The sequence below is a fragment of the Camelina sativa genome, chromosome 13 (assembly GCF_030686135.1).
Source record: "Camelina sativa cultivar CO46 ecotype springtype chromosome 13, ASM3068613v1".
Lineage (NCBI taxonomy): Eukaryota > Viridiplantae > Streptophyta > Magnoliopsida > Brassicales > Brassicaceae > Camelina > Camelina sativa.
In genome coordinates, this window is record NC_141892.1 from 11,090,516 (window position 1) to 11,102,865 (window position 12,350).

General features: G+C 34.4%; 2 protein-coding genes across 8 annotated transcripts; both read right to left on the reverse strand.

Annotated features, from left to right (window-relative positions):
• Positions 1-311: 311 nt before the first annotated feature.
• Positions 312-4,422, reverse strand: LOC104736499 (sterol 3-beta-glucosyltransferase UGT80A2). Of its 6 annotated transcripts, none has more exons than XM_010456499.3 (15): positions 4,148-4,422; positions 3,965-4,036; positions 3,780-3,879; positions 3,548-3,690; positions 3,358-3,428; positions 3,199-3,280; positions 3,016-3,117; positions 2,868-2,923; positions 2,559-2,593; positions 2,013-2,223; positions 1,644-1,853; positions 1,485-1,544; positions 1,334-1,373; positions 723-944; positions 312-601 (listed from the first exon to the last, which is right to left on the reverse strand). In XM_010456499.3, exons 1-15 carry the CDS (start codon positions 4,226-4,228, stop codon positions 536-538), a joined length of 1,551 nt encoding a protein of 516 aa, XP_010454801.2. In that variant the 5' UTR covers positions 4,229-4,422; the 3' UTR covers positions 312-535. The 6 variants fall into 6 exon arrangements, with proteins under 6 accessions (XP_010454801.2, XP_010454802.2, XP_087336189.1 ...); XM_010456500.3 differs by having other exon boundaries at positions 312-625; XM_087480063.1 differs by having other exon boundaries at positions 2,757-2,923; positions 3,012-3,117; positions 4,148-4,356.
• Positions 4,423-4,518: 96 nt separating this feature from the next.
• LOC104736498 (alcohol dehydrogenase-like 6) lies at positions 4,519-7,298 on the reverse strand. 2 transcript variants are annotated; one of them, XM_010456498.3, is made up of 10 exons: positions 6,803-7,298; positions 6,591-6,727; positions 6,472-6,509; positions 5,774-6,096; positions 5,609-5,691; positions 5,457-5,532; positions 5,319-5,380; positions 5,153-5,248; positions 4,891-5,052; positions 4,519-4,810 (listed from the first exon to the last, which is right to left on the reverse strand). In XM_010456498.3, exons 1-10 carry the CDS (start codon positions 6,858-6,860, stop codon positions 4,694-4,696), a joined length of 1,152 nt encoding a protein of 383 aa, XP_010454800.1. In that variant the 5' UTR covers positions 6,861-7,298; the 3' UTR covers positions 4,519-4,693. The 2 variants fall into 2 exon arrangements, with proteins under 2 accessions (XP_010454800.1, XP_087336191.1); XM_087480065.1 differs by having other exon boundaries at positions 6,472-6,590; positions 6,678-6,727; positions 6,803-6,995.
• Between the last annotated feature and the right edge of the window lie 5,052 nt (positions 7,299-12,350).

The window sequence follows — 12,350 nt, forward strand, 5'->3', positions numbered from 1 at the left end:
CTTTAGGCTGTAAATGATAACATAAAATTGTGGAATAAATAACAAGTTACATCATTTAAGTTTGTGGAATTGTTGTGGAATTTTTGATGATTTACCATAGTGGTTCTATTAAATTCTTTAAAATGTTATTGAATTCTTTAAAATCGATTACTAAAGTTCTTTAAAATGATTTAAGTTTTCAATTTTTTTTGTCAAGATTGGCTCCAATGATGAGAACATCAAGGAAGCTGCACAAGTGGTAGCAAAAGCCATATTCAACGAAGTGTTTTTTTTTTTTCCATTATTTTTTGGCATGATAAACATGTAGAAACTAGGAAGCACAAAATGTTTCGTGGGAGAAAGTTAACGTCTTACAATTTTTGATCCAATGTACATCAAATGAAGCACAAATAGTAGAAAGAGAAAGTTAAGACGTTATTTTAAGGTTGGTGGCGAAGAAAGAATCAGTATGCATTGATCAACCATCACTTTGACATAAGGTTTTACGTTGTTCTATCTATGACTATGCTCATCCAAATCCAAATATATTCAGTTGCTAGTTGCTACCCGAAACTTCACACACCTCTTCTCTTAGCACTCTCACAGCTTCTGTGACTCCATCCTGAAATTATTATTTTTGGATACCCTAAAACTATCAGTTGCCAAAATTACTCAAACTACAAAAAAGAAGACTTCCCGAAATGATTCATTGATTTTGAGCTATAAATCAGTTGGAGAATTACCTCAAGAGATAATAGTTCCGCGATTTCCATGGCACGAGCCCTAGTTTTTGCTGACAGTGCATCGTATATGGCTTCTGCTACCACTTGTGCAGCTTCCTTGATGTTCTCATCATTTGTTTCCTCCAGAAGCAGGTGGTTTCTTTTTAATGGCTGAGGAGCAACCCCAAGCCAAGACATTTTTTCTGCCCAATAGAACTGATCCAGCATAAATGGGCATATGATCTGTAGAAACACATATACAGACAATTATGTGGTCACTTTTTGGCATTACAACTTCAGACTGATTCAAAGAAACACCAATACTAGTCTGTCAACTTATGCGAGACAAAATATAGCTTTAAGAACATTAATCATGTTTTGTAACCAAGCAGTGCACAAGACTTTGGTTTATGGTCAAGTACTAGTAACGAGTACAGCAGCGTAACCATAGAGAAGTGATTGAACGATCATCACATGTTCTTCTGACCAATACAGAATTCATCAACTGTACATCTAAGTTTCCAACTGATCCTTGTAGATAAATAATTAGCTTTACCATTAATATCAAAGATTTTTAAAGTCACATTCAAACACGTTCAAAGATTATGTAAGATTGTGAAGCAAAAACAAACCTGCGGGAGACCAGCCTGTAATGCTGCAGCAACAGAACCACTGATTTCCACAGTCCACATAATCATATAAAAAGACAACAAAAATAAATCAGTTAACGTCTATTTATGTGTCCATATTCACCAGGAAAGGGCATCCAGCTGACATTCTCACCTGCCACCATGATGAATAGCAGCAGCGCATCTTCGAAACAGCCAATTGTATGGCACCATACTAATTCAGGAAGACAAAGAAATAAGTAGGTTATAGGGCCACAGGGTAAATTAGGTTTTGCTATGTCCAGTTAAATATTTGGAAAATTGGTTGGCTCACCCAGAGAAGCAGAAAAGTTTTCCGTCGAAAATAGAGATTCCCGCATGTAAAGATTGTTTCTCACTTGTATCTGATCCATTAGCAATGGTCCAAATTGCTGCATCTAAAGGTCCATAACCCGCTGTGAAAATGATAAATCTGTAACCAGTTATCTGGATAACAGATTGAAGAACTCGAAGAAAGGCTAGGGGATCCCTTACAAAACCCATGCTGCAAAAGCAAAGACAACAATTACTGCCCTACACTAATTTAACATGGGTTAAATATCTGACAGAATGAGTCTCAGTTTTCATCTGACACAAAAAAAGTATCGAAAACACAAAAGCATTGAACTCAGAAACGATCAGAGGGATCAAATTTAATTTAGACCTTCCAATAGAGCTTAGCCCTACAAAGATAGGTAGAGCTGGCTCAAAAGACGATATAAAAGTATACAACTCAGTGTGGTTTGAGCATTTATGAGAATCGTCTGTTTCCAGGCGCCCTGCAGAAGGATTGTCTCCACACTTATTGCATGAAAATTGCCATTCATTGGGCAGAAACCAAAAACCACAGACTCGAACGCTCAACGGCCAGTAATCTGTCATAGGATGAAATGATTTGTAGTGAATCCAAAGGAAAAAGCTTTGCCAAATCAACGACGATTGCTCTGAGATTTTATAATGTGTTCTCAGCGCAGAAATACAACTACATGTTTAAGCAGAGTCATCTTTAACTATGGTCACTCAACTCAATTCTTTCAAGGTCAATTTTTAACCTTTTTCTCAAGATATCATGAGCGGTAGGACTATAGCTGCCAACGTACCCAAGAGAAAGAACAATGAAACTACAGAAGCACGCTTTTCTGATATTATAAAGAAGATGCTAGCAATATGCACAGAAATTTTCGTTAAAAGCAGCAAACATCCTACATACCAGGCCATTCAACGATTTCTTTGCTGAAACCATACCTGTCACAAAGAAAATAAGTAACAGGTCACCGACAGGCTTAAGCAATCTCATCTGGTTAAACTTTAATATCAGTAATATTACAACTAAATTACTAATAGTCTCGAAGTTCTAAATATTTAGTTAATAATCAGCCAGTGTTGGATATATAAGATAAGAAAGTACATTAATTAGGCCAAGTAAGCAGAAAATACTTGGTATATGAAGATAAAACCGTGATGGCAAGATAGATTGCACAGTGATCAGATGTTACCACCAAGAGAATTCACAACTCACAAGACCAAGGGAGATGGCGGCCGGTAATGCCAAATTGGAAGGTCTGTTACTGGATCCTGCACCGATGAGGAAATCGGGTGACAGTTCACGATATCAATTTACAAATCCAATGTATCCATCTAGGTATCTATGTCTAAAAAATACCTACTGCAAAAGGATAACAACTTAGGTTGAGTTCCTCGTATCGCCATGATCCCCATTCTTCAGTAAAAAGAGGCCACATCCAATGAGTTACATCACTCCAGCTAACCTGGGAAAGCATCTAAATTAGAAAAGTACAGGAGAAAATAACATCAACAACATGTTTCGTACCACAATCATATTGGATTACCTTGCCAATGGGGGCTTCTTTCAAGTACTTGTACAAATCTGGGAGTTCCTTTCTAAACTGTCTTTCAAAGCCTGTTGGTGGACTGTACAAAAGAAGAATTGCAAGCGATCATCTTCCATTTCCAGGATGTCAAATTCTACTTTAAATCTACAAAGTTACCTATACGGAACAACATAAGGAGCAGCCACCACACAACGAATCTGAAAAAGTTCTGCTAGGCTCCATCCTTCCTAAATGTACAATTAGAAGAACCACAGTTAGTCTTTCCTATCACATGATTGTAACCATCCCTCAGAATAAAGCAGACACCATCAATCCAGGTAAAAAGGAGAGTATTAAGCAGATGTACCAATGCAAAGAAATTGATGACAACGAAATCACCCTCCATACAAGGACCCTTTCCAAAAATGCTTCGGAATGCAGAGAGACACTCTTGTCTGTGTTCCCTTTTTATCCTTTCTTTCTCCTCCAAAAAGATTGTCCTCAGCGAGTCTGATTAAAACCAAAAATTGATGAACGGTCAAAGTCAAGTAAGAAGAAAACCAGAACTGAAGACGAAGTTAACATCATGAGTAATTGACCTGTGGCGTTTTGAGTACCCAGAGAGTCACTAGACAGAGCAGGAGGAGAAGTGATAGGAAAGAATGAAACTTTCGCTTTGATAAGGTGGGAGCTTAAGTTCTGCAACAAGTCCAACCTCTTTAAACTTTGATTCGAGAACGTAGTTTCTGCAAATTCGAGAACTTTCAGAGAAGAAACAACCAACCTCATGAGCCGAATGTGACATCAAAACCACAGAGTAATGTTGCTGATTACGAGCGAAAGCTGCGGCAATGGCCTGCAAAAAAAAAAAAAAACACACACACACACACACCTTTTTGGTTTCGTTTCCTAAGAGAACCCCAAAATCCGAATCGAGATTCTGAGAGTAGAGACAGAGAGAGATTACAGCGAGAGGGTAGACATCGCCTTTGGTACCGAAAGCTATGAAGAGAGCGATGGCTTTCCTACTCTTTGCTTCCTCCTCCATGGTACTCTTGCTTCGATGAACTGTTCACCGCAGCCTAAATACACATCATCCAGTGAAGTGCGTTTGAAACCTTCAATCGCGTTTTAGAGACATTCAGTAAACGCATTTCAAATACGGGCACAAGAGTCAAATTCAATCTACTCGAACCGGTAATTTTAGAGTTCAGATGAAATTTTTTAAGTTTGACTATTTTGATCTGCAAAAAGTTTCGTTTTTTTTGTAAATGTGAATACTTGAAACACTAGTATCAAGTTGAGTAGATAAAGTCTGCATCTTTAAGATCGATGTCCTTGGTTCTAATCACTCAATTGCTTTAATCATATGGTAAACGAGTCTCACTGCTATACAAAACAGATAAAACATCAATTTTGTTTAATACAACCAGAGAAGTGAATCGATCTTCTCAGCTGTTGAACGTACAGTACAGATCCCTCTTGAAACTGTACATGTGTTCTCGAGAAGGCATTAGTTTGGCATGTGAAGAACACAACGCAGACACTTTCCTTCTCTCATAAGATCAAAAGCTTTGTTGATATCATCAAATGCCAGGTTATGTGTTACCAATTCATCGATCATAATCTCCTGCGCCACAAAAAAACGAGTGAGCACTTAAACAAACTGTTCAATAGACTAAAAGTGATTTTGCTAATGATATATATTACCTTGTTCATGTACTTTTCAACGAGTGAAGGAATATCAGATTTAGGCTTCCAACCACCAAAAAGAGTGCCTTTTAAAGATTTCCCAGCAAGGAAGAGTCCGTAATGAGCTGAAACTTCAGGCTTCACTTTCGGTACACCTAGAGTAACGGTCATGCCCCATCCCTGAGATATCCACATTGAAAATATTTTGTAAGGTATTTGTATACAATATAGTGAGCCAAATTGAAACAAGGTGAGAGCAAAATAGAAAACAAAACATTACATCCGAGCATGATTGTAAAGCAGTTGTAGCTATTCTCGTATCACCAACACATTCAAATGAGACATCCGCACCTCCTCCTGTCATTCTTTTGATTACCTGAATTCCCAACACATTGGTTCAAATTTTTACACCAACATGGGAACAAAGTTTTCTCTAAATCAATTACCTGAGATATAGGTTCAGAGTGGTCATTTGAATTAATGAAATCCGTGACGCCAAATGTCTTTGCTGTAACAAATAAGAAACATTCAAAACTAGTCCAGAAAAATGGTAAGGTCTAATATATCTTAAAGCTATGATATACCTTGTCCAGCCTTAGCTGGATTTATATCAACCCCAATTATTTGAGCTGCTCCTCTGAGTTTGGCACCCTGAGCAACCTACTCATAAGAGAGATTAATCCCACATCAAACTCCATTAAAGCAGAAGCATCAACATTTCTGTATTTATACTTACTGAAAGACCGACGGTTCCAAGACCAAATATCACAACACTTGAACCTTTTTGTACATCAGCAACATTCCATGCTGCACCAAGACCTGAAATTACCCCCTAGATTCTCAGTTATGATTGCAAATAACTGTTTGAATTTCATAGTTTTTAATAACTTTTTTTGTCTACCTGCAGCTACTCCACAGCTAAGCAGACAAATTTTGTCAAGAGGTGCCACAGGATCGACTTTGACAGCACAACCAGAGTGAACCACAGTGTACTCGCTGAAACTTGAAACCGCACAGTAATGGTAAACAGGCTTTCCTTTGATGGAGAAGCGTGACTTCTGATCACTATGCATCAAACCTTTCCTCTCCATTCCAAGAACCTGACACATGTTACTTTTCCCAGAGAGGCAATGCCGACATGAACCACATTCACCAGTGAATACAGCGAGCACGTGATCTCCTTTCTCAAACTCAGTTACGCCTTCCCCTATGCTCTCCACTATACTGCAGACAACATCCATGGACACAATGCTAGTAATCAAACTGGTAAACTATTCTCTAACACTCGACCAATGCCTATACCAAGACCCTAGACAAATTCAAAATGCCCCAAACGCATTCTCCTCACCCTCCTTTAAACCTTCACCTCTCAACTAACTGATGCTAGGTCTGTTCCTGAGCTGGCAAAGCTAGTTATACTTGTTCAATGCTAATTGCTAAACACCGGAACAATGTTGCTAAATCACACTAAGAACGACAACAGAACACTCAATACCACATCAAATTCTACATATTCGATACTAAAGTTAGTTTTCTTAACTTGTTCCTATGCTTGCATAATCTGAAAAAAAAATGTGGTTATCAAAAGAAGTAACTTACCCTGCAGCTTCATGGCCAAATATTCGTGGCAAAAGAGCCTGTTCCAATGGACTCCATCAGAGACTCGTACAAGCCAAATTCAACACAAGGTTTGTTGTAAAAAGAGAGAAACTGTAAACCTGAGATTCCCAAGCAGAGAGATCACTACGACAGAGAGATGTACAAACAACTTTAATTCTGATCTCAAGAGGTTGAGGTGGACTCACTTCAACTTCCTCCATAACCAATGGCTCACCAGCACGCCATGCCACCGCCGCTACAAGAATTACTCAATCAAAAAATCAAATCTTTCATAAACGAGGACCGAAAACAAAAGCCCTATTTTGTTTACCTTTACAGGTTATGACTCGAGGTTGTTCCAAGGAGGAAGAAGAAGAAGAAGACGACATTGTTATCCCAAATTTGATTGCTTCAAGCACAAAATGAACTAAACAACCCTGAAGAAGTAGAAGAGCAAGAAACAGAGCTTCTTCATTCACCTAACACCGAACTCACCAACCACCATTGAGCTTAAGTGATCCAACGACATTTAAAAATGATGACTTTACAGCTTTAGAGGTCCCACGTTTTAGATGCAATGCAAGTGATTCCCGCTACCAACCCTTTTCTTCGTCAACTAATCCGAAATTTCATATTTTTTAATCTTGCAATGGTCCGATTCATATGGTTCCAAATTCGAAACACAGTGTCGAATGGAGTAATGTTCGAGTCTCAGAATCAGATTTACTGGTCTTGTGGTTTCTTCTGCGCTCGACATTTCTAGTAGAGTTTGTCACGCCGTTGTACAAGAAAATTAAAAAAGAAAACAAATCTTATTTGGGTTTGTTAAAGAAGAGATAGGTAGAAGAATACTATTGGGCTTATAGTGGGTTCGATAAAAATCACAAAAGCCATATTATGAAATACACATATGAATGTTCTCACCATGTAAAAAAAATTATGCTCTCATATCTAAAGTTCATTAGTTTACAAAGTAAGAAAAATATATAAAACAATGTGTGCTATACATAATTTTTGGAAAATAAGTTATATGTAACATACACATATATTCAAGTCATGTAGTAAGAAATTATATAAAAAGTGAATTTGACGATAGTTTTTCTAATCTTATTATATAAAGTTGGGTTTTGAAAGTTAGTCATTAACAAGATTTTGAAATGTGTCAAGTTATCAATCTGAGATTTTGACATGTGTAAATATTTAATAGGAAGAATTTGATTACAACAAAAAGAAAATATTTTGTTTTAAAAAAATATTAATAAAGTAAAAAGATAATTATAAAAATTTCAGAATTTAGAAAAAAAACAAAGTTTTTTAAAATAATTATAAGGAGATTATATATATATATATATTTCATAAAATTCGAAATTATAATATTATTTACTTATTTTTAATTTTAAGTGATTAATTAAAAAAATAGAAAAAAATATTAAGGAAAATATACTTTTAATTATTAATTCTAAATTTTGTATTCACTTCTATATAATCAAAGATCACCTCATATTTAAATAATTTATTCAAAAACATTGCTTTCAACTCTGTTTAATTGGGAATATATTTTAATGGAAAGGTAAAGTTTTCTTATTTTCTTAAACCAAAATTTTCTACTACTTTCTCCTTTTTCGGTTGGGAATAGTTTAGATTAATATGTTGACCAAAAAAAAAATTAATATATGAGTCTTATTTTTCTAATACTGTATTTCAAATTTTATTGTAGTATTTTTAGATGTTTTAATTTATATTTTAATCTTTGAATGATTTGGGTTTCATATATTACCATATTTATAATTTTCTATTGTTTCTTTAATTATGTCAAATTAATTTTCTTTCAATTTCTCAACTTTGATTGGTTGGTCATAAACCCTTTTTTTTTTTTTTTTGCAAACATAATTGTTACCATTATTCATTCAATCCCAAAGGGAGATAACGAATAGAAGCTCATCAACCTAATGAATTGATAAAATAAGCTAATCAAACACAAGCGTACGATAAACATAGATAGATAGATTGGAAAAAATAAATCGTTGTTGATAGATCCATAAGAGCTCAAAGACTCTGACACCTTGGTTTGCGGAAATGTTAAAAAGAATTGATTTAGCCACATATGTCACCAAAATGCACTTATTTTTTAAGTCAAGGGTCCTGAGAGAACTTCATGATGGGTGACCTTTCTGAAAGTGATTGTCGAAACTGTGCGAGGGAGGACAAAACACAAGAAAATATGATTTGTTGATTTTAAAGTCGGTAATCAAGTTTTTAAAGACTCCCAGACATAACAAACCGGCCATCAAATATGGGTTGGTCCACAAGCCGAGAATAGATGTAGAGCCCACTTGGGAAGGTGGGCCCATGGACTGAGAGTAGGCATGGGCTCACTAAACAATGTGGTGGTTGAAGCGTTACAGAGACAGAGGCTACATCATGGTGTGTCAAAGACACTTCCACTAATACATTGAGAAATTTAGCATTATTTACTATCAAAAGATTTTGTGACGATTGAAAAAGGTTTTGACGTTTATTGGTCGTCGGAGCAAGCTATTTTAAGATAGCAAACAGACGTGAACATTTTCTCTCCACACAGGATGAGGGCAGAGCCGAGGTTCTCTCTATGGTGGAGAAGGTTGGACACAAGGTTATCTACCCAACAGAGGAAGGTGGAGGAGGTTGGACGCAAGATTATCTCTCCAAGGGAGGAAGGCGGAGCCAAGGTTCTCTCCATGATGGAGGAAGTTGGACGCAATGTTCTCTCCATAAGGGATGAGGGCGGAGCCGAGGTTTTTTCCATCGCGGTCATACATTATTGTGATGATACATCATTGATTAGTATATCATGTTATCTATAAACACATTAAGCCAACTATTTTACTTTCACTTTGGCATAGTTACTATCACGAATACATTGGGAAATTTAACATTAGTTACTATCAAAAAAAAAAATTTGTGACGTTAGAAAATTGTTTTTACTTTCATTGGTTGTCGGAACAAGCCATTTTGAGATAGCAAAAAGACGTGAACATATTTTCTCCACATAGGAGGAGGGCAGAGCCGAGGTTCTCTCTATGGTAGAGAAGGTTGGACACAAAGTTATCTCCGCAAGGGAAGAAGGTGGAGGAGATTGGACGCAAGGTTATCTCTCCAAGGGAGAAAGGCGGAGCCAAACTTCTCTCTATGATGGAGGAGGTTGGACGCAAGGTTCTCTCCATAAGGGATGAAAGCGGAGCCGATGTTTTCTCCATGGTGGTCATACATTATTATGATGATGCATCATTGATTAATATATTTTTTATTCAAAATGTTTTTTGAGCCAACTATTTTAGTAATTAAAAAACTATGCAGAAGTGAAAGTAATATATTTGGCTTAATGTGTTTATATAGACAATATCTAGATAGTGATAAAAAATATTTTTGTAACATACAAGAGTATATTTAGGTGTAAAAAATATACTTTTAATATTAACATACATAAAATATTTGTAAATGGATACAAATCAGTATATTATAACAAAAATAAAATTTATATATAACATACAACAAATTTTAATAAATTTAGTTTCATTTATAAAACTTTAAATCCGCACATCGACCAGATCCTCATCTAGTTAATTATACTTGATAACAGATTATTTAAATCTTTTACTTAAATAAAAAAGCTTACAATATTTTTTATCTTTTAAAAATCTCAAATACCTTAGACGATCTTTAATGGTTATCTTAATTTTCTTTTTCTTTATAATGAAATAACACTAAATCAAGTATGAATTTTCTAAGTGGTCGTGCTAATCTTTTCCTTCACAGAAAACATTGAAAGTATATTTTCTTCATCACTTCTTATTATTATTTTTTAAGATTCTTTATTTTTTAGTGCTCCACATCTTGAGGACAAATAGTAAAAATGAACAAGAAAATTATCTTTTAGCTTTACATTATTTTGAAGAAAAAAGAGTGATGAATAGTATTCTTCGAATATGGTACAATATTACTTATTAAGTTTATTTTTCTTAAATAATGGAATAGGATTTATCTCATTTTCTTATGTTTTCCCTTAAAATAAAGGACCACTAGAGATGGTTTTAGTTGTTCGATCTTCCAAACCACAGATTTTATTATCTCCTAGGCTCTTATTCCTAGCTACTTAAACAAAATTTGTACTTGTATCATTAATCATGACTCATGGCCATTTTTTAGAGTCATTATTGGCCCATCGCATTGCTAGTACATCGAACAATAATGATATGAATTATTGTTTTTTTTTTTTACTAAATAATGGAAAAAAAAATTAAAATCTCATTTTATTTATGTTGTCCCCTGAAAATAAAGGACTAGGCATTAGAGATGGTTTTAATTGTTAGATCTTCTAAACCACAAGATTTGTTATCTCTCCTAGCTAGGCTTCTAGAGGCTTGAACAAATTGTTGCATGATTAATTTTCATGACTCATGGCCATGATTTGAGTCATTGGCCCATCGCATTGCTAGTACATCGGACGATAATGATATGATAGAAGGCATCTCACGTTTTATTACGCAGAGAATGGACACCGATCAATCAATTGAAATAGAGAGACATGCACTCTTTATCGTACCATGTTATGAATATATTACACCTAACACTATCGTATACGTGTTTGTTTTTGTTCGCGTCTAGGTTCAACGTATCTGACCACCATAATATGATACTAATAAAGTAATAAGTAATACCACCAAAACAATTTAACTAATCCCCTATATATCAAAAGATAAACATTCTTGACAAAAAACTGATGTGTCGTTGCCACAGAGCTCCGTACCTAATTTATTGTTGACCTTTAGTATTCCATAAAATTACATTAAACTGTCACTGCCATATATATATTTTGTCAACTGTCACTGCTGTTCAATTTATTTATATACACAATATTTGTCTCCTATAAATTCTAAAATTGGCAAATATTATTCAAAAATTGAGAAATATTATCCCCTACATATTTTCAAAATTAAATTAATTTCACTATGTATTGTAATAATAATATAACTATATTATGAGATGTAAAAATATATCTATTTAATATCATATCTTCAGAAATATAAATAATGTTACCTTTCTAATAATTTTATAAAGCTCTAATGGTGAAAGAATCGAAGATCATTTGAAACTTGCTCAATGTTTATTCTTTTACTAAAAATAATAACTATATTTGCCCAAAAAACATATAATCGTTAATTAAAATAACATGAATATATACTTTAATTTGGATAACTATGTAGTGAAACATTATATATAAATATGTAGTTATAGAGTTTTTCCAGAAATCTTAAAATTTAGAAAATCCAGTCCAATAAAAATGAAAACAAGTAATAATATTATATCAATAGCTGAGATATATAGGGATCTAATGACCAATTAAAATTTATAAAATCCAGTGATATAATACCATAACTAAGACCAATTATATAAGGGATCTAATGACCAATTCTATCTCATTTTATTATTTTCCCTTCTCTTACTATATTATTTACATTAAATTGTGATTAGTATAACTAAAGAATATTTCATTCAATAATTAAAGGAAATCTATACTATTAATTGGGGAATACACTTAAGGGTTAAAAAAAATCATATCTAAATATCCATGTTGCCAAACTGACCCGATTTACATATTAAGAAGAAAAACAAGACTAAACAACAGATTTATTATATTTTAGGAAATCGTTCAAATTAGTTCCATAGTAATCATGTTATGAGAATTTTGTGTGGGTATATTCATGTATGACAAAATACGGGACGAAAATTTTGGGAACAAGAATTCAAGTAAAACATATGCGGACATACTATTTAATCATATGAATTACAAGGAATGGGGTTTTCTCGGGTCAAAAAAAATAAATGTTGCAATCATACAT